The 22,544-nt window shown below is 38.8% G+C and overlaps 1 protein-coding gene across 3 annotated transcripts in view; it reads right to left on the reverse strand.

The window, feature by feature from the left end:
- LYST (lysosomal trafficking regulator) overlaps positions 1-22,544 on the reverse strand; it is an 89,824-nt gene continuing 67,280 nt past the window's right edge. For 2 of the 3 annotated variants that reach the window (XM_075412379.1, XM_075412374.1), the window contains exons 34-53: positions 21,585-21,773; positions 20,712-20,857; positions 20,538-20,634; positions 19,793-19,854; positions 19,377-19,432; positions 18,173-18,325; positions 17,603-17,847; positions 16,798-16,864; positions 15,724-15,880; positions 15,209-15,349; positions 14,587-14,804; positions 13,029-13,259; positions 12,145-12,334; positions 11,107-11,243; positions 9,550-9,648; positions 6,017-6,156; positions 5,658-5,755; positions 3,828-3,984; positions 3,546-3,617; positions 1-2,114 (exon numbers count right to left, since the gene is read on the reverse strand). In XM_075412379.1, coding sequence (XP_075268494.1) covers positions 1,976-2,114; positions 3,546-3,617; positions 3,828-3,984; positions 5,658-5,755; positions 6,017-6,156; positions 9,550-9,648; positions 11,107-11,243; positions 12,145-12,334; positions 13,029-13,259; positions 14,587-14,804; positions 15,209-15,349; positions 15,724-15,880; positions 16,798-16,864; positions 17,603-17,847; positions 18,173-18,325; positions 19,377-19,432; positions 19,793-19,854; positions 20,538-20,634; positions 20,712-20,857; positions 21,585-21,773 — 2,794 coding nt within the window. In that variant the 3' untranslated portion in view covers positions 1-1,975. Of the gene's footprint in view, positions 2,115-3,545; positions 3,618-3,827; positions 3,985-5,657; positions 5,756-6,016; positions 6,157-9,549; positions 9,649-11,106; positions 11,244-12,144; positions 12,335-13,028; positions 13,260-14,586; positions 14,805-15,208; positions 15,350-15,723; positions 15,881-16,797; positions 16,882-17,602; positions 17,848-18,172; positions 18,326-19,376; positions 19,433-19,792; positions 19,855-20,537; positions 20,635-20,711; positions 20,858-21,584; positions 21,774-22,544 lie in introns of those variants that run through there. The other variant, XM_075412384.1, reaches the window with a different exon arrangement.

The following is a 22,544-nucleotide window of genomic DNA, read 5'->3' on the forward strand; positions in this document are numbered from 1 at the left end:
TCTGTTTATTACCCAACAATGTGACAGTGTATATACGACGACAGTGTGGAATGTGACATTTACAGGAAATTTCAGTACATCATGCACAGATACTATTGCAATGTTATTTTAATAGTTCCAGAATGTTAAGCAGAATAAATATTCCTTGCTTCAAAAAATCATTTTTACTTTTACATAAAAATATATAATATTGCACTCTTTACAAGGCCAGCAATTTTGCATATTGATTTGTAACAAGTGGAATTCTACTTTATAAAAATAAGCCTTTGTGAGCAACACCCCAAACCAGGGAGCACAAAAGCACCCCAAACCCATGATATTTGTCTTTTTTCCTCTTAACTGAAGCACATCACTTTAACACGAGCCAGGAAGCTTTTCAGTCTGTATTTGGACCTTACATTAACATTTAGACAGTGAAAACCATGACTAAAGCCATCCCATACAATGGTGCTACAATATACGCAGTTTAAAATCCAATTCATACAGTATGTAGCCACTTGTTTAACTGAACCAAAGATCAGCCTTTGTGTCACGGACTATGAGAATATTTTTCTAGTTTGAAAAGTCCTTCAATCAGGAAGCTGCAAGAATTTCTGAAGACTGTTTGGAAATTTCAAAAGAAGTGTAAAGATTTCTTGTGTGTATGTCATCTTCATCACAACCTGACAGTTTCACACATGGTGTTTTGAAGGCAGATGAACCTTTAACGTGAGAAGATAGAGCAGTTCGTCTGTATGGCAACAGCGGAACATGTCAATGATGAAAAAGCATAGCAATTTAAAACAAAAAATGTAACTACATCAGACTTACATAGCATTTTTGTTTTACCATTTGCAGGACTAATAGGCACTCATTCATGGTCTTAGGTTTAGAGGTCTTCAAATTTCAAATCCATCAACTGAAATGTTAGTTTTTGATCTGGCCTAAGAATTCAAATTTAAGCCTTTCACAATGGAGGCTTATCCCCCCCGCCCCCTCCCCCCAAAAGATAGCACCTAGGAATAAATAACATATTTGCACAGTATCTGTGTAAACTCTTCCAAATCATCTGATGCCTATGAACATTGATTATTCAAGCAGTTAGATTCCAACATTTTACAGTGTATTGAACTTCAATAACACTAGAACAGGAGCACATCTGTGCCTTCTTTAACACCTTCTTCTGGAGCTCTGGAAGATAAGCTGTGTGTGTATATAATATATATTCTGCCACAGAATTGCAAAAGCTAGATGTTACAAAGTTAGGGAGTTAACACTACATTAAAAAACAAAACCAAAATGTGATCTAACTATTGCTTCATGATGCCATGAGGTGTCTATCGATCACTAAGTGTTTTATTTTTGCCTGTTGTAAAAACTATTGTACCAACAGAGAAGACGGCAAAAAATTACAAATATAAAGATAACAGAAATTCAATTTTTTAGCATTACAATACCGTAAGATGGTGCAAAAAGCACCTACTAAGTTCTTTGCTTCTCAAAAAAAGCAATTTTAAGTGGTCTTGGATTTTTAAGTTTTGGGTTTCTTATCCCAGAGCTAACTATACCACGCTCAGATATACATATGCTGACATTTTAATAGATATTTACAGACCTTTACGCTGCCAATATTTTACAACATAAGAGGGGGAATAAGCATTATCAATTTTTTTAAATACTTCTGTCCATGAAGTGATTTAAAAAAATCCTGTTATGTTTTCTATTGCAGCATTTTGACTTGCATGTTAGAGCATTTATGAGTCACTTTGCTGGTATTGGAGTATATGACCAGAGCTTCCTGGTGACCTGGATATGCTTCAGGTTTGTGCATGGATGTACACGATTTTACAACCACCTTAGACTGCTCTTTTTTAAAATCTGTTCAGTCATTTTAGAGAAATTCAAAGTACTTCAAAATCCAGTTAAACGAGAGATTCTGCAATCTATTTTGGATTTAAAGTGCATCAGAGACATGAGTTAGCAGCAAAAATAGTCATCACCCAGCCGCATAGCTGCTAAGAAACGAATAGAACATGGGTAACTTCAGGCGCTGCTGGTCCTTGCGACACCAAGCTATAACATTTCCATCACTATTAGCTGTGAACAAGTGATGCCCATCACAGGAAAATGTAAGGCTGAAAAACAAGAAGACAATCTATTTTTATATCAGATTTAGCTATTGGCTAGAAGACATTAAAAGCCTGTAAGAGCACAGCCAACAAAGACCAGCTCTCAGGCGAGACCCGGTCAGTACATTAACATCATAATATATTTGCATATACCTGCTTATCCACTTTTGTAACTAAGCAGGCTGAGCTACAGCATTTGTGCCGCATTTCAATATGCCACGCAGCTGAGAACCCACTTCTTTCCAGCACCAAAGAAAAGGGTAGGATCAGTAGCAGCATCCTACTCATTCCCTGGGCTGCCCCTTCTGCTTCTGAAAGGCAGGCTTTTCAACAACAGAACTCGGTGCCCTCTGAACTTGGTTGCTGACACAGGCAGAAACTAAACCCACCAGATTTCATGGCACAGCACGGGACTTTTGTTCAACCCAGCATTTCTTAAGCTAGAACAGTAGTAAAGCCCGTCAGTCATACCACGGGTAATGCTAGAGAGCAGGAAGGTCAGCATCCATTTTCCCTCTCATTTAAGCAGGAAAGTTTAAATTATTCAATAGCTACTAAATCATTATCAACAAGCTTTGTGAAATATGCTTCTTAAAGGAGGTAACAGAAAGACACTAATCAGACGATGTTTTTTGTTTCTAAAAAATGGTTGGTAGTGGTTTGGTTTTAAATGATAGTTCAGCAATGGTCAAACCAAATTTTTTCCAGAGTAATTTGTTACTATGCTAACATTAAGATGATAAAATTTTGGCATAACTCCAAGACCTCTGTGCAGGGTACTGTACCAGTGGGGATATCAGACTCGATCCTTTGACTATGTTCTGAAAACACTTTGGCATGAGAATAATTCTGCTTATATAAATCATCAAGGGAGAAAATTATACAAGCAGTCTAAAATGGCAGCTTCCAGGCTCTTCTGAGTTTCCTTTACTCCCTTCACCACCATTTCCCCCAGCATCAGAAAAAAAAAAATCAGGGAAAAATGCAGTGTTTTCATTTATTTCTGAGGGAGAAAAAACTCTTGTCTGTTTGCGTCTGACAGTTAATATTATCTCATTTCTTACACATTCTGGAGAAAAAATATTAAACTTAGAAATAAGAAGCGTACCTATTGTTCAGTTCTCCAGGGAATCCTGCTAATTTCTATCTGCCAGCAGCAGAACCTAGTTATTACTGTCATTACAAACACAGTACACTTGTGCTCATTTTGCTTCCATGAATAATTAGTAGGATTGCATTGCTCTTTTTAGACCTGGGTGTTTACCTCCTGTTCCCATGTCAAATCCAATTCCAGTACTCAAGGCTATTTTGTTGGGGTTTTTTTGGTTGGTTTTATTGGGGTTTGTTTGTTGTTTGGCTTTATGTGGTTTGTTGTTCTCCCCCTCCCCCCCCCCCCAAGAGAAAAATCCATTTATTGTATACTTGAGATCTTTTTACCTTACAATAGGTTTGGCTGACTTTGAAAATGTTATTTCTCGTACTGGCTTCAAGTCCCATGTACTCCACAGTCTGAAAGAAAGCATAATTTTTCTGCACATGTAATTTTACAAGTATTTCAGTGATAAACATAACCTGTTTAGCAACTACTAAGACTGGAAACTGAACAACAGCTTGTCCACTTTCTTTAAAGCCAAATATCAGCATGACATTTGGCTACATGCTCTCAAACTTTGAGCCTAAATTATAAAGCATTTTAATAAATAAGTTTCAAATGCTTACCTTACAACTCCATTTTCAAGCCCCCCTGCAATCACGTTGACAGACACTCCCTCAGGCTGGTTAGAGAAAGCAACGGAGCAAATACTTTCCCTGCAGTGTACATGTCCCACGAGATCACCATTAACCGTCCAAAGTCTCAAATCACTGCCCCCTCCAACTGCAACAGAACATAGCATGGCAGCATTCAAAAAATACATCCAGACTACAGCTAGGTCTATGCAACAGAACCTTTAACTGTTAAAGAACTCAACTTCTTGAATGATCAGAAGGTTTAAATGACTCAGTGATGCGTACTGCAGTATACAATTAACTCTTCTCTCCTTTTGTGAGAGGGAGCATGCAAACCACCAAGCTGCTGCAGTGATTTAGTAGATACCACTTCATATTTATGGAACACTGTACTTACAAAATGCTATCCGAATTTACTTTTAATGACCAATTTTTGTGTGCTAACAGGGAAGCACTAAGAGGGAATTCATACTACCTACTTTGAACAGCTAGTTCTTGTACCCTGGCTTGCATTTTAGGCACAATACTTAATTATTTTTTTTTTTTTAGGCAAAATATTTAAAATACTTAAAAGTAGCAAGCACAATTATTTTACCTGGTTATCTGGAATTATTTGATTCTGTCAAAAAACTAGTAACCCAGCTACTGCTTTGTCTTAAAGGGGATTGAAACTCATATTCCTTACCAATTAAAGAACAACACAATCTTTTCCAGAAAAAAAACCCTGGCTGGTGAGCTACAGAAATTGAGTTGAAAATCTCCACGGTTTCCAAAACTGCCAGAATAATTTCCCCTTGTCCTTTAGTAGTATATACTGTGCTATTTTGCTTCTTGCAAGTCTGTGGAGGACTACAGTAAGAAAAGGTGGCTAAAAGGTACTTCAGTATGTAAGACTTATCTTACTAAACGCAGAAGAGAAAGAAAATTTGCCCAAACAAAGCAAAAATTGGGTCACTAACTGTATTCTAACACTATGGATAAAGTTAAGCTCTCTTCCTTTATATTCTGTACCTTCTTGGATCAACAGAACAATAGTCTGTCATTTAGATGGAACCTCTTCCCTCCCCCAGTCTCGAGTTAACACAATACACACAGATATCTTTAGAGAAAGCAAAACGGCATGAGGACTCCAAGTTGGCCCTGCGTTACTGATACACAGTCTTGTAGCACACAGTCAATCTTCACGGCGGTGAGCATTCCGATTTATGAAATACTCAAAAACCCACTGCTCAGACAGCTCTTAGTACTGTTTCTGGACAACAGCATTATGGGGAAAACAAGACAGTACAAAAACCTGCTTTAAAATAAGATGGGGGAGAATGATTTCCCTCTGTAGAAGCCCGAGTACAAATATCTATTCCTGCTTTAGTACAGCTGTTACACCTCTTTGCTTTGAGCTAGTGAATAGCTATGGAAATCTGTGTTTGGTTCTGGCGATATGGAAGCATTTAAAGTGAGAGAGTGAATAACAAAAATCCTATTGCTCTGTAATATACTGAAGAACTGTACCTCTGACAACAAATCCCTGCTAAAATGAAAGCAGTGAACTTCACAGAATTTAGGTCTCCCAGGAATCTGTTGAAATTTCAAGTCTTTATAAAGAGATCAAGCTGTTAGCTTTTATATCTCTACATTTTGCTCAAACACATGCATAATCATTTCTGGAGAAATGTATATGTTACTATGTAAAAAAAAGAGCGCTTCTATTTGACCAAATGCATCCTCAGACGATTAACTCACACTCAGTAACTAATATTATAGCAAGTATCATGATTTATTTGGTCTGCAAGTCAAAACAGCTTTCCTGACTGCCAACTATACCTGAATCGCAAACTGTGGCAATATCACCAGTTGTTTCACTGGCTGAAACTGCAGTCACAGGACTCTTGTGTCCAGCCAGACTCTGGACATAGCACAGCCTGAAGAAAATAGAGAACAAGCCAAAAGTTCAGACTCAAACTCAGAAAAGGTTCTTCAACATTTTGCATGATGATGGTATTTTTCATATTCATTCTAGAATTCTAGCACCCTTCACGAGGAAAAAACAGTAAGGGTTTGACTTCATATTAAGATATACGTGGAACAAATTCAGTTAACCTTAAAAGGGTAAAGACAACCAAAAGCTGGAAAACAAGTATTTAAAGGAAAGCCATTGGAAAGAGTTACATATATACATGTACCTGTTCAAATCCCAGATGATGCAGGTTCCATCTTTGCTGACACTTATCATTATACTGTACGGTTTGCACACAAACAAGCTTGTTATTTCTGCTGTGTGACCATACAGATGGACTTGGGACTCCATTTCTATCTCTGAAGGCTGAAAAACAGGAAAATAAAACACGAACTCAAAAAAATTAATGTCTTTTTTCTGAAAAGGATAAGCCTAGGGACAAGTTTATAATTCTTAGATTTCAAAAAATGGTTCCTATTGCTTTTAATGTCATCTGTGATAAGCCGTACATGTCATTAATGTTCAACTGTTTGCTTCCAGTGCTTTAGTCTAAGCAAACATTCTGATATAGTCCAATGAATCAAAATGAAGAACGACTGTACTTCCTCTGTCTCAGTTACACACTGCAGTTTTCTGCAAGAGTGCTATTTCCACACAACAGCGAAATGACAGTCGTCAATATTTCAGCATCTAGAGAAAGCACTTGGAAGCGTAGCAGGAAAACCCAGCTCAGCAGTTACCAGTCTGTGTGCAGTAAATTACTGGGAATTCCTCAAGTTGGTGCCAAGTCCTTCAGTGATACCAAGTTGGAAAAATAGGCAGGAAGTCAAGTTTAAATATAGAAACTGCTAGATAAAAATTAAAGCAGCAAATTTAACGCCAAATGACACTGCTTATTCAAGTTCTATAATTTGAAATGATTCAGACTTCCTGAAAACTGACTGAGGTGAAGGAGTTGCTTAATCAGAATACTAATGCTTTAGGACAACTTGCTGTACAGAGATTAGAATAATCTCCATAAAAGAAAGGAACATTTTTCTGCTTGTTTCCTCACACGTCAGAGCACATGGTCTGCTTTTTTGTATGAGGGTACAGGATGCATTCAGGAGGTCTACAAAAAGCTTGAAAGTAGAGACAGACAAAATAAAAATATACATATGCTTAACTCTTAGTTTGTAGAAAATTGACGTCTTTCTGCATGAAAAGGGACAATATAATCTATGTCATATTGCAAAAGTCAATACATTTTTTGACAAGAGGAAGACCTGCTATTTTGCTCTTGCTGCTGAGCATCTCATGCAAATAAGACACACGACAGTATCCGGTTGTCAGAACGGTGTGGTATATCACATATGCAGATCTTTCTTTAATCCTTGCTCAGTTTAGAGAAAAAATGTACCTTTTTTGGCATAACAGCAACAATCAAGACTTGTTATTTTCTGCACAACGGATTTTGATAACCCTTTTACCATGCTCCTCCTATGTCCTTTAAGTGTTTGCTGTTGATCTGCATGTCAACACCTGCGCTGAAAGCAGGATTCACCTTTAGCACCTTCTCTCTATGGCACCAATAGCAATGGTTTATTGATTCTTCACCGAGTCATGGTAGTAATATTGTAATGAGACAAGCTGTAATTTTAGCACCAACTGTATTAGGGTCTAGTAAGTTATGAAATAATTACCTCATCCGTCAAATGCCACCCCTTTTTTACTTCCCGCTTGCTTTTAGATGACAACCACTAAAACAGTACCTAGATGTGGAAAAACACGTAGGTGCGTATCTACCTTTAAATAGCAGTTCTTTCTCTTGATTACCCAAAGTGATCGCCTATGGTACTTGAGTGGAGAATTTAAATTATCACTGTCCAGTTTTAATAATCTGTTTGGGTAAAGCGCTCTCTTTCTGTTTGCAAGACAACTCCAATAGTCAGCAAGTAAAGGCTGGAGTAATTTGTACAACCAGAAAGCCTCGGCTGTGGTTTTCATGAAGGTATGAATTATTGTCAAGATAGATCACAGTTTCAAAGCAGTACTTCATTAGTTTTTTGACCATCTTAAAGAAATGCTAGAAAAAATACATCATCTGAAGTACAACATTCAAGTATTTTTCAATTCTGACAGCATGCCTTTCAATTCCCATATCCAATTAACAACATATCTGTTTTATGCCTGTGCATAGAATTTATATAATGTGAAACAGGGAAAAATATTCAGGTTTCAAGTACTGCATTATAACAGACTGTTCACTTTATCACCAAACAGCTGACAAGATGCATACAGAACAGATGCGGAAGCATATTTGCATTCCCTGCAGCCCCGATTGGGGTAACTGACTCGACAACCGGAGCTACAGAATTGGCACAAGGTCAGTCTGCCTGGGGCATGTAAAACTGTCAGCGCTGAGAAATTCAAAGACAGTCTCAAAGACAACATCTGTGCAGCTGAACAAAAATCACTTGTTTCTAGGAAACGCGGGAAACTTCAGAATCATAACCCCACTACTGGAGTTTCTTTTTAGAATTGCAGAAGGCAAGTATATTGAATTTCTATTTTAGTACCTAAAAAAATGTTAACTGGAATCCAAGTCTCAGTAGAGGTTATTTACAAGCTCACTATTCTAGTGAGCAGTTAAGGTGCCTGACTTCAGATCCGACTGAAGCTTGCACGCTTAAAGCTCTACTTCATTCTTTAAACTCAAGTGCTGCTGAGCTCAGGAATCACCGGAAATTGGAAGAAAGCCAATGAAGAAATCACTGTATATTTGTGCTCTTCCCAAACATCTGCTGTTTGCCACTGTTGAAAACAGGAAACTGGGTAGGCACAGCAGATCATACCAAGCCCTCTAGCCCATGCTAATATAGTGATTTAAGAGCATCAAGAGTACAATACTACAAATGTGTCTGCCAATACCTGTATCTGTATCAAGCTAAATTGGAGAAATCAGTTTAATTTAGTTGGTGCTACGGGTAATCCTATAGACATACCTGAAATGACCTGTCAAGAAAGTTACAAACTCTTTGTTAAAACTATGAAGAGTAGAAGTTACTGCTGGAGAAAGTCAAGAAAGATCAGAAACTCAGTCTGAACCAGAATGTGAAGTTCTATTTGTGTTTTCATACCATGCATATTACCACATAGTATCAGGGCGATTTCCACTAGTATCTCAGTGTCCTCCACTAATGCATTAAGCAAGGCAAGTTACTTTTCTCCCTTCTCTCCTCACAGCTTTTCCCCTGACAAAGCGAAGAGGCTTCGTGGTTAATATAGACACCAACATAGATTTCATCCCGCCTCTCTGTAGTATAAGTGCCTTCTGCATTTGAAATGTTGTTTACTTCAGGGAAATGAATCCCACAGTTTGTTAAGGCTTTGAAAGGTTCTGTCTCCTTCACAGAAAAAAGTTACTCCTTAATGTAAGGAGCTTCACTGTACCCGACAGCTTCAATTCCAAGCTCTAGCCAGAATACAGTCAGAGCTGCCTGTGTAATCAGTTAATGCACCTGGATGTTGAGGGCTGACTAAAGGCTAGCAATATGTGAACAACAGCTTTAAAAAACCCACAAATAAACATGCTGAGAGATCTATTTAATGTCACAGAGGATCCTTCAAAAACAAATACTAAACAAGCACTTGATGTTTTTAGCAACTGCCCTGAATATAACATATTACCCTTTTCTCACTTTTCCTGTTTTAAAAAAAAGACGGTAATAGTGAATACAGCTAAATCATTAAATATAAATCCTGCCCAATGGAACTTACCGTATTGCTAGTGAATCTGTTCATATATGCTGTGATGACACCAGATTTACTACCTGTGAACAGCTGACAACTGTCTGGCACCCATGCGCAACTTGTTACCTTGGAAAGACAAAACAAAGCCAGAAAAAATTAGAAACTATTTTGACTGCTGTTTACATTATGCCATAGCATTTGGTCCAACTGATTCTTTATTGGCTGTCCTAAGAAAAGCCACGTAAAATACCTCAGCTAAAGAAATCCAAGAGTTAAAATATACCTGCTCTAGGTCACATTTCACAGAATCACAGAATGTTCGGGGTTGGAAGGGACCTCTGCGGATCATCTAGTCCAATCCCCCTGCCGAAGCAGGGTCACCTACAGCAGGCTGCACAGGACCTTGTCCAGGCGGGTCTTGAATATCTCCAGAGAAGGAGACTCCACAACCTCCCTGGGCAGCCTGTGCCAGGGCTCCGTCACCCTCAGAGGGAAGAAGTTCTTCCTCATGTTCAGATGGAACTTCCTCTGCTTCATTTTGTGCCCATTGCCCCTTGCCCTGTCGCTGGGCATCAATGAAAAGAGCTTGGCCCCATCCTCCTGACACCCACCCTTCAGATATTTATAAGCATTTATTAGGTCCCCTCGCAGCCTTCTCTTCTTCAGGCTGAACAAGCCCAGCTCCCTCAGCCTCTCCTCGTAAGGGAGATGCTCCAGTCCCCTCACCATCCTTGTAACCCTCCGCTGGGCTCTCTCCAGTAGCTCTTCATCTTTCTTGAACTGGGGAGCCCAGAACTGGACAGAGTACTCCAGATGAGGCCTCACTAGGGCAGTGTAGAGGGGAAGGAGAACCTCCCTCGCCCTGCTGGCCACACTCTTCTTGATGCACCCCAGGATCCCATTGGCCTTCCTGGCAGCCAGGGTGCTGCAGCTTGGCAGCTGCTGGCTCATGGTTAACCTGTTGTCCACCAGGACACCCAGGTCCCTCTCCACACAGCTGTTACTTCACAAACTACAGCAAAGAGGGAAGTTCTGTGTAGCCCAGAATTCACAGCTAAAGAGCAGTGAACTACTGCAGACTTCTAGACCTACAGCTGGATCATCCGCCAAAATGTTTTTGGTAGAATCTCACCAACCACTGGAGCTTAACAGAGATTATGCAGTGTTCCCTAACAATCTTTCAGACTTTTTCAGAGGAATCCTAAACTATAGTGGAGTTCTGCTTCTAATGCGAGGCATCTATAATTTCTTCCTCTATTCATTTTTCTTGGCCCAGAACTTATGCTTTTATAAATCCACACCAGTATCGCACAGGAGAGCAGAGCTACAAAATGTATTTCAAAGGGATCTTTACCTAGCACAGAAACACATCCAGGAAACACGATACAGTGGAGCGATGAGGGACACATTCCAAAGGAGAACCAAACTGATTAAAACCAGATGTGTTTGGATGCTCATCTCCAAGAGTAAGTTTTCTTATTTACCAGCGTCTTTGGAAAAATTAAACCAAGAGTACGTACTGCCAAGTCAGGCCACCACTGAAACTCGCAATATTAAACTCAACACCAATATACCGATTGTTACCTGATGGAACTGCGAACTCTGTATAAAATTTACTGGAGGTTCACTCTGCTTGCTTTTCAGTCGTAAAATGTTATCGGCATATCCCCAGCTTAGGATAGCTGACCACTGAATATCAGTGCTGTGCATGCTTCTCACACCTGAAGGCATATAATATTGTGTCACATAAGCAACCAATGAGTTGATCACTTTGATAGTCAACAATAGAAGTCTCAGGCCCATGTTTTACCACAAGCTGGAATATATAAAACTCCAGAGCCTCAAAATAAGGTATTTTCTGTTAGGCTGTGCTTCATCTGTAATGCACTAGAAACAAACATAGTTTTCAGAGACTATGTAAACACTCAATTTTCTCCAAAGACTCTTTGCAACCTGGACAAAGCATTTTTGAAGAAATGCTTCATCTAATGAGAGCGGAGAAAAGCGGAAGAGGCTGAGAATACTTCCCAACTGGAGAAATGATTGTTCATAACTTCAAGGAGAATGACTTGTTTTTGTTGATTGAGCGTGAAGTCACTTAATTTTAAAAAACCTTCACCAGTACATGTTAAAAGAAAACAAAAGAAAAGTATGAGGACTTGTTTTATCAGTAAGAATCCCTCCAAGGAGTTGATGTGAAAGCAGAAGATCTTTCACCTCTGCTTTCTACTGATAACTTTCCTCATTCTCTGCCTCTATAAACCGTTCCTTTAATTCTCCTTTCTGTTGTCACATGTTCTTTTCATCTGTTGTTCAGTTCTTCTTGGACTGAATCTGCTGGCAAGTTCTAAAGTTAAATCCTCATGCTTCAGTTACTTTAATGAAAAATATCAACTTAATTACAGAATGCCTCTATGTAGTTTTGAAAATTACAAGTACAATCCACCCTCCAGGAAAGACACCACACATGATGAAAGCTGTTACTGGATTTATAAATCAATCTTTGGCAAAAGTAACTAAATTTGGGAAGTTTCCTGGAGAATAACAGTAGCATTAGATTTAAAATTTTATAGCTCATTTTCGCATGCATTGTGCATGTAGAGACTAAGCACAAATTCATACCTTGCTCCTTACTATATATCATCAAAAGGCAAAACTTGCGGGACAAACCGCAGATAGCTTTAGTTGGCAAAGCCTGGAGAGAGCCAAACCTTTCTCCATGCGGTTGGCTAAAGCAGACAACAGGATCTGGAGCACTTGGGGAACCAACATATTCTCCCCACTTCAAGCCTTTTATCCACGGTAATGGACTCTAAAAACAAGCACAAATACGGTTCAAATTAAAAGGCGGTAAAAAGTTTTCAGAAAAATATTATTTCATTACTAAGGGTGAATTATTCATATCCCATTCCTGTAAGAAATCACATGGTAAGGACTGCTGAAGTATTCTAAAAATACTAGAAAGACAAGTATGAAGCACTGTAGTATCATCAGCTAAACTATTAGGAGTTCTCTTGCTTCTTTAAAGGCTGAGACAGCAAGCTGGCAGTTCAGGTAGTGTAGCGAAAACTACCGAGTTCTTTAAATGCCAGGATTCAGTTTCTCACTGGGCTTGAGGGAAAACAAGTATTTGAAGTGTAGGAAGTTGAACTGTCTTACAGACAATGAAAGAGATAAGGATGGAAGAAAGCACAGTATGTGTTTACCTACTATAGGTTTTCACACAGATTCTAGAGTTCATCACTGACAGTATGAAACTCGTTAAGTGAAATGCTTTCTAACACCTATTTACTATAACCAAGATAAATTCATATGTATCTTAGTTTGACACAAAATATATCACAAATGCAAGAAAATAATTTTCACTATCACTTTACTAATTTTGTGAATTTTCTTTAGAATATGGGTAGTAAATTGCAGTTTTAAGAAGGAAACTAAACCTAAGGGTACAATAATTCTAACATATGAACATCAGTTAAACCACCTTGCAAATCAAAATAACATACTGGATATATTATTTCTTTAGTGTGTTCTCTGGTTTCTCTGAAAGCAAACTGCACTAGTAAGCCCATGGCAGCAGGAAGTTCTCCTTCCATGATAAGCCTGGATCCAGGTCTGCTAACGTGTGCTGTATGGAACAGCTGGCGAGGTGTTTGCCCATATGTTTTTATCATTGTTTCAAGGGCTCTTCTCTGAACAGGATCCTCAACAGCAGAAACATCCATCCCAAAATAGGTCTAGAGAAGAAAAAAAATAGAAGGGGGAGGAGACGAGCAATAATAAGGTTATCCAGTTTGTCTTTGAGAAACATTTTTCAACACATGCACACAAATTTCGAGGCAGACTCTTCAGCTGTTTAAGACTTGGACCAGAAGCCATCCCACAATGGCTGTGCTGACTAAAGAGCCACTGAGAACAGTAACCTTGTCACTACTTCTTTATTGGAGATAACCATCACTATTTGTCATGTGAGCTGCCCCTACAGGTATTCCATGACTGACTTCGTCAAAGAAGTTTTCTTTACTAATCTGTGTTGGTTGCTGCTGATGAACAAAAAAATTGAGAAAGCTGATTTTCTGTACCTCTTTTTTGTTAACGTATTAAAGCTCTGGTTTGGGGTGGGGAGGGAGGAAGAACCCTCATTTCAGGAGAGCAGAAATCCTTTTCTTTCCTCTACTTGTCTTTCATGTCTCATTGTGTACCACATACCTTTCCTCAGTCACACTGACAAAGGCCTTCATTTTTCACTTTAAAAAACAATGAACACTCACACAAACTTAGTATTTGAAACTTAAGGTAATAACTGAATCAATACTTAAGCACAAAAAAGGCAAAAGGAAGGTAAGCATTTGGATGGCTGCATGAAAAGAAAAAGCCACCACTGCCAGGCATTACTGCTTTATCAGCTCTTCCAGCTATAGAATGAACACTAAACACACAGAACACATTTGAATGGATTTGAAAACAGAACTGCCTGGCTGAGCAAACCTCATGAGAGTAAAGATTGAAGCTAAAAGCATAGAATCCGAGATATCCATGTTACAATTAAGTCATGAAACTCTGGAAGTCTTCACGTTAAACGAAGACTCATTTGAAATTAAATTTACTGGAGGAGAAAGTGCTCATTAGAAGGACAAAACACAGTGTAAATGAAGGAAAGAACACAAAAAATTAGCCTAGGACAAACTGACCTATTTTATCCTTATCAAAAGCTGCAGCACAGTCTGCCTAAATGAAAGGCTTCTGTTGAATGAGATGGAAGCAGGTACACACCAACGCAATACCTGTATACCACTGCAAGCAGCTACGCAGAAAGCCTAAACCCCATACCTGCTCATCCCCCATGCCTATCTTCAGGCAAGACAGACGAACACAAATTCACTAACTCTCACAACAGTCCCCAGCATCTTGTCAGCTCCGCACTGAAATGGTTAAAGCCTCTTCTTATTCTTTGACACTTTGCAAGTAAGAGATCTTGCTTCATGCTGGATGCTTTCCAACTCAGACCGAGCTTTCCCCCCACTAAGTTACTAAGTACAACGAACACACTTAACAAATACTTACTGCGGGATGAAAGACATTAATAGCCTGAACAGACGCCTTGCCTTTTTGCTTATAACCAAACACCAAGTCAATCCAGTGACAGATTGTCTGGGAAACGTGGTCAGACTCCAAAGCTTGACGATGAATCAAGATGAATAGACGAGGATCATTACGAGCCCAGGGTGGAAGATTGACGTGGTTAACTCTGTCACCATTTTGACGTACTCCAAAATCAAAACCTAGAAACAGGAGTAAATGTTCCAACATTTTGGTTGACGGTAACTTCAAAAAGGTCTTTATAGGGTTCAATGAAAGCTAACCACTAAGCATGGTGACTGCTGATCAACAGAGCAGCACCATTAGAAGTCCCCCCACAAACACATTCAAGCTGTACGTACTCATTTAAATGGAAAAATGAGACAACAGGAAACTCCTTTGCACCTCTGACATAATTACGAAAAAAATTCCCTTAAGTCCTAGGTAACAGCTTTTTTAGCATATCCCACAAGTTTGTGCCAGATTCCTCCCACACATCTACTGCTTTGCATATTCAGTCAAGGGATATAAATGTTCTCAGTTTCAACCCATAGGCTCAACTGTACAGCTGTCTTGGATGTATACTTTTGGTATCCTCTTAGTATACCTTCTCTGTTAACTAGAAAGTCGGGAAGGTAGAAAAATTCTGGGATAAGTTCCTTTACGTCAGTCATAGATTCATACGAAGAGAGTCGCCAGGTTGTATTGGTAGAGTGAAAAGTTCTGTCTGGGATGTCAAAACTTTGATCTGTAAAGAAATCCAAACTGAATTTGTTACATCGATGATTGACATGATAACAGTTCCACATCTGCAACTTCAAGTAGCTGAGAACATTTAGAATTCTTCTGTCTCAATTACTTTGTGCTAACGTGGACTACAAGTCAAATATAGGTCAGCTATTTTTATATTTATACTTCAGTATATGTAGAAGATGTCCAGCTTTACAGTCTAGCTTGATAACTGCAGAATGGATCTACTGTGAAAACATACCAGAATTAATTTTACTGAACTCAGCTATTTGGAATTGATAAACTATGCCAAACAGCATAACATACTGCATTCCTGGGTCATGGGGACAAGGTCTAGATGTGAAAGGCAAGTGCAAGCAAAAGTAACCTTACCTTGATAGGCTAAAAACATTTTAGTAAAAGGTGGCAGCCTAACTAGGAAATGAAGCACAGTTCCACTGTTGGAATAATGAGATCCATAGTGATATGGCTGTACAGGGGGCATTGGATCATCTTCTCGTGCTCCTTTACGGTACTCTTCTTCCAAATACTGGAAAAGTAGTAGGGGGAAGAAAAAAAAAAAAGCAAATCACAAGCCGCCCACTTAGACTGCATTCCAATAACGAAAGTAAGAGCTTGCCTAACTTGTTTAGGAATAAACTTTAAACTTTTAGAGGAACATACATTTAAAAGTGATTTGAAATCAAATACTTTGTAAGTGTGTAAAGACACATGATCACTTTTACAATCTAGTTCGGTATCAAAGTCTTAAGCCAATTTAAATGACCTGTTTTCCAGTATTTATTCCTTTTGCTTTCCCTGCCTGCCCCCTTCCTCACTTGTTTTCTAACACCGCAGAGTCATTGTACAGGCTTTCCAATACTAAATAGAAAAAACAATATTTGCAAATAGTGCACTAGACCATGATGGTATAGACATAAGTTTGAAGGTCCAGCTGCAGATGCTTTCCATCCCCAGCTTGTTGTAGCTTCCTACAGTCTTTAAAACATTCTAAAAAGCAAAAAAATCGAAGAGCACTGCAATCATAGTAGGGCATGTTAAAATAACAGAGTACTTGTGGGAAAACAGCTTTTCCGTTATCAAACGGAAACAACAGCCACAAGTTCCACTGAATTTCAAATAAACAGCAATACATTATTGTCCTGATCTTTAGGAATCTTTAAATATATGTATGTTCACATGTAAGAAGATATCAATTTAACCTCCTCAGCATTATCACATGGAAAGACTAAATTGATTTATGATTTCAGGAACAGACAAACACAGGTTCCAAGCATGTTATAAAACAACTTCCAGGAAACGCAGCACACTGGAAGTGAGAATTCCACAGGCATACAGTACTTCATTTGTGGTTTCTTTCCCCCTATCAATGTATGTTAAAAAAAATTAGCCCCCGTATAATTTATATACAGGAAAAAGACAAGAGGCAAAAGTTCTCCAAATTACCTTATAAGTATCCACATAACGATCCTCTTTTTCTTTAGACTGCACAGCTATTGGTTTGACCAGATTTCTGTAAAAGAAGTAGTACTGATATCTTGTCATTTTTATAAAGATGCTGATTCACACCATTTAATAAAGCATTCTCAAGAATAATGCCCTTAGTATCATGGAAAGGACAAGCAAAACTTCACAGCACTTCACAAGAGAGTTCAGAAAATAAAAAGGTCACTTTTAGTGAGTGCTAAAGACAAACTTGTGTCCACAGGCCACCCCACAGCACAGTAACAGGCAAGCAAATGCTAAGTGCCTCTGTCAAATCAGAGGCATCATATAAAGGCAAAGACTCCGTGCACACTATCGTTAAATCAGCTTAACAGTATTAGGGTGGGACAACTCAGATCTATTCACAATTAAGACAATATGATTTTGTAACTGGCCAAATAATTTACAATATTATATCCTTTTCTATTTAATTTTTGCTAATTGGCCTGGAAGACTTTAACCACATGAATTTAAACATACAGCTTTTCTTTAAATCTGTGGACTATCCATATCACATTAAGAAAGTATGTAAGTCCAGTTCATAGCATCCTTTGAATATACACATTCACAGTACTACGCGTTATATTTACAAGTCCAAGGTGAAGAAGCCACTTATTGTAAAAAGCCCAAGGTATTACGGATGCGACTTGTCCCTGCATAGTTCAATTTATATATGTGTGCAGTTTAGTACAATGAAGTTAAAAAGCTATACTGGATGATCAGTTAGAGTATTTCAAAATAACCAGTTCCAAACATTTCATATTACCTATATACCGATGGATCATTTAGGTCCAGCGTTTCATTGGTGTAGTCAGAAAGTATAAAAGGAAATACTGGATATTGCATGAGATCATTGAAGGAACGGCCCGCGTGTTTGTTTAAATGAGTCAGATATTCAAAGTTAGTAATCTGTCCTGTGCACCACAGGTGGGTCAAAGCAGTAATGTTTCCATATTCCAAAAGGTTAGGCAAATTGTTAGTTAAGATGTTGTGGTACACATCATCACGGACCTAGAAGAAAATACCATAGATTTAATCATAGAATTTAAAAAGCTTCAGACTACCAAGACTTAGTAAACTTCTCTCATTTTACCAATTTCTGCTGTAGTGGATTAATATTACTACGATTCTTTAATGTCTTAATATATCACAGATGCATTTTGCAACATGATTGTGTTTGTCTAGAAGTCTAGCTGAGCAAAGTTTTTTCAAAGGTATTAAGCAGAATTTAATTAGTCCATGCAACAGATCTCCTTAAAAACTAATGCAGGAATGTACATGTTACAAAGACACAGTAAATGCTTTGTTATATTATTATCCATCAGTGCCACATTACCTTTATGTTATCAAAAGCCAAGAGTAAAGTTCTGCCATTTGTTAGAAATATTTCCACAGCGTTGTCTCTTAACTGCCACCAGCGCTTATGGACTTCCTTAATTTCCTCATAGGTCCAAGAAAATGATGCTGGTTCAGTTTCTCCATGAAAACTCTGCAAAATTTGCAATTGAAAAAGTTCTTTTATATAGTAGACTTCCCAAACAAGAAACCCTTCAAAGGGGCCAGTTTATAACCATACAGCTATCATAAGCCAAGCTTGAACTCTGCCGTGATGCTTTAAGACATCGTTGCCATTTTCTTCATACATGTTTCCCACCCTCCACTCTCCTCAAGGGAGTGGGCAGAACATCATGCATGCTCCTCAGCTGCTCCAGTTGCCCATCCAACACTGGCACACAACGACATCCTTTCACTGGCTCTTAAACTAAAACATGGGATAGCCAACCAGAGTGAGTGGAGCTTTGCCATGAATCCTAATTCTGACAGTTCTATGAAGTAGAAAGCAGCAAAACAGCTGGCAACATCGTAAACCACAGGAGCTGTGTGCTTCGTGGATGCAAAGAAGCACTCTCTGAAAATAGTTTAAGACTTTCAGCAGTATAAACCCTAACTTGATTTTTTTTTTTTAAGTGTCTGTTGGATGTATAAACTGAAGTAATACATCAGACCCTTTGTCTATCAGAAGGATTAGGTCAGTTTGTTTCCTCCACAAAACAGTCCTCCTCTCTTGTATAGGATACGTGGGGAGCTAGACCATCCTATATAATGGAAAGGTCAAGAATCAGAGGATGTAGAGTAATTTTAATGTATGTGTAATTCATAATACACTTGTGAGTTGCTGTACTTCCTAGTGCTCCAGCTTCCAGTGAGGCAAGTTCTCAGGTGCAGACCAAAGCAAGCTCCGCGCACTTATGCTGACGAACTCAGAGCAGTGGACAGCAAGATGCAGAAGCTTCCCCACATCACCCCCTCCTCGTTCCCTTCCAGCCCCAGGCCCACATCTTGCCCGTTTTCTGCTATCACCCCTGATTCCACAGCCAGGGGCAACAGAAGCAACACCGAGTCCAAACTAATCAGTTTGTCTGGCCTTGTCCAGAGACCTCCAACTCTAGTACTCCAGCAATCTCCGTGACAGCAGGCAAAAGCTACTCATCGTCATAGTTTGGAAAAATTAAAGCTGGACAATAGGTTCTAATACTCACGGAATTTTCAATTGTGTCTGAAGCATTGTCTTCAACAAAATACATGCCACATTTTCCTGCAAGAAAAAAAAATATAGTTGCAAAAAGGGTACGTGATATTACCATTTGTATAATGCATCTTAATGTTATATAAACTTGTACAAAGTGTCCAGAATACTAACAATAGTATCTTGACAGAAATAGAATTTAGCCTTCCACATCTTTTAGCAAGTGGTCTGCAACTTTAAAACTTAACTGCAGTCCAAATAGCACTCAGGAACAGTAGAGAAGGAAGGCAAAACCGATCTATACAGTATATAATCCATAAGTTGTCAGGCAGCAGCTCAACTACTTTAAAGAAATAATCAGCCAAGTTTACATATACAGCAGAATCTTAGACAAAAAGGATATTTATGAGGACTGAAAATTCTGCTTACCCAGCAGTAGTTCACCAGCAGTCTCTCTGGAAGGGGCTACACTTATACATCTTCGATTAACTCTGAAATATTTAAAGTGTATTATTGCTTATGGATTTATGTACCTTTCGACACATACTTAAAACTAAAAGCCTCAAAGGCTACAGTAGGAGGACTGTTCAACGCTATGACTCTGATGGTTCATATCCCAAAGAGGGAAGGAAAACAGAACCTCGACCGTCTACACTTGCAGATCAGTGTATTTGTGTTTATTTCTCTGTGTGTTCTCTGCAGTTACTTTAGGCAACATTAGTGCCTGTAATGGGTGGAAAATCGACACAGCTGCAGCGCTGAGTAACACAGTGGTAAAAGCAGAGAGGATGAAAACACAATTTGCCTTTGAACACTGATGGAAAGACCTACAGCTCTAGTAGCACTGCCTGTCTTAGATATGTAAGTGACAACTAAGTGAAGAAATCCCATCAGGTTATCCCACAGAAGTCACATCCCGATATCACACCAGATGGTATTTGCTTTTACTAATTTTTGAAGTCATGGAGATAGACTGCTTTAAGACTCAGAAAATGTATGTGTTGGTAGCTCCAGTCTTTTGCTTATGAGTACAGCAAAAAACCTACCATTTTTGACACTTGTCTCATTTCACTTGAATTTTTATTATGTTTATTTAGACAAAAAAGTAAGGAGGACTGTTTCTTTGGAATGGGATAAGGTGGGAAAGGGAGATAAATGTTAACCCAAAGCTTACCTTATATGTTCACTTGCGGCTTTGTCCTTTACAGTAGAAGAGTGAGAAGAATGTGTTTTGTCTTCAAATAGGTAAGATAACGGAGTTTTTATCACACCTATAAAAAACCCACAAATAATAAGGCACTAGTAGTCATTACAATTCAGACATACTCCTAGAAGACGTAATAATTACCTTCCTGTTTCTGCCTGTCTGGGAGAAGGTACTTGTTCGGAATCGTTAGGTAGCACCTCTGCAAGCGGCGCCTCTCTCTGTTTGGACCCTCCGTCGGATCCAGTTGCCAAGAAGTTGGGTAATAGACTGGGTCATACCAGAGCGCTCTGAAAAAAGCCAAGTATGTTAGAGTTTGGCAGCAGAGGCAGTACACATGCTTATCCATTCTGTTTTTCTTTAAATAGTAGAAAGGCAGAAGTTTCACAGTAGCGTACACTGGGCAGTTATTTCTGAAGTAGTACCAAAAGACTGAATTCTGTAGGTTTCTCATGAGCTATCCCACTGACTGACTACTTAGGAGCTACTACTGTAAGACTGCTCTTCAAGTTACTAATTCTGACAAAAGCAGCAATACAATGCATCCAATACTATATTTTGAAAACTCAACTGCTGCAAACATGATATAATACTAATTCTGCAGTGGCAAAAATACCATTGTTTGGTTTCTTGTCAAGACTTAACAGCTTTTGCTCTATTCAGACTAGCGAACAGAGTATCTGGGTGGTAATGTGAATAACATTACACCAAAAATTATTTAACTCTATCAGTGTAATGCAAGATATTAAAATTTTATTACATTTTTCATACTATTAGGCACAGCAAAATGTATCTGACAAAATACCTGTCTAAATGGCATAGAAATACTATTTGGCTACTCGCCCTAAAAAAACAGGAGAATAAATCAAGTATTTTACAAGTCTTCAACCATTAACAAAAAGAATCAATTCTAATTTTGATATTATCTACATTTCATGTGCCTCTAAGTAGAATGAAAAGCACGTCAGGCGTGCAGTCTCTCATCTGCTTTTTCACTGAGACGAGAGAACAACTTACCGATCATGGGTAAGCTGCTGAACCAGTTCCTGCCAATGTCTGCTGGCACTTAGCTCCGCTTTATACATCCCCCTGATGTGCTGGATTACTTTCTTCCTTTCCATTCCTTGCGACAGAGACACAGCCTGCGTGATGTCTCCAGCTATTTTAGAAATGTCTTTAGATTTTGTATCCAGGCGTTGAAAGAGACTGAGGAAAAAGAGTTGTGTTTTAAAGTGTCAAATAAACACACTGAAAAGAGAAGGCGAGACACCAACACCCCCTATAAAATACGATCACTTTGGCAGTAGATATCTGTCGTTCTTGTTACAGCAGATGCAGAGCAACTTCGCCTACACAATTTCCATGAGATTTGTGAATACCTTCTGCTTCTTCGTCTTCAGAAAAGCTCTTACTTGTGGCCAAAGACAAGACAAACCAATCAGAAGATCAATGGCTACATGTTAGCATGCTTCACTAGTTAATGAATACTCATTACAATAAAAGTCTCAAGTAAGAACAGTAATTTACCACTGCTCAAATATCTTAAGCAGTAGGACTTTACTGTGTTGAATAACTTATCTGGACAGACTTGACTAAGCTGACCTTTACAGCTACTACAGTCGCCTGCACTGAAACAGGTTGTGTGTGCATCTCAGATCCGATTGTTACAGCAGAGCCCAAAATGTAAACTAATGGGAAGAACCTCTTCATCTACCACAAGCTACCTAAATTTACGTTACGCCAAGTAGCAGCAGTCTACGTAGCTCACCAGGTGTTCAAATACTATACTCAATATAATGATGTTCTATTTGTTGAAGATCAGGGTTAGTTGCAGGGACATTTGCCTTAAATTGCACAGATGACAGCAACAGGAGAGGTGACGGGACAGATACGACAGCTGTAAAACTAAGGGTGAAATGCCGGATGCACCAACAATGATTCATTACTGTGAAGTTCACACATTTATTATACAACCTA

This window comes from Opisthocomus hoazin, chromosome 2 (assembly GCF_030867145.1).
Source record: "Opisthocomus hoazin isolate bOpiHoa1 chromosome 2, bOpiHoa1.hap1, whole genome shotgun sequence".
NCBI classification, from domain to species: domain Eukaryota; kingdom Metazoa; phylum Chordata; class Aves; order Opisthocomiformes; family Opisthocomidae; genus Opisthocomus; species Opisthocomus hoazin.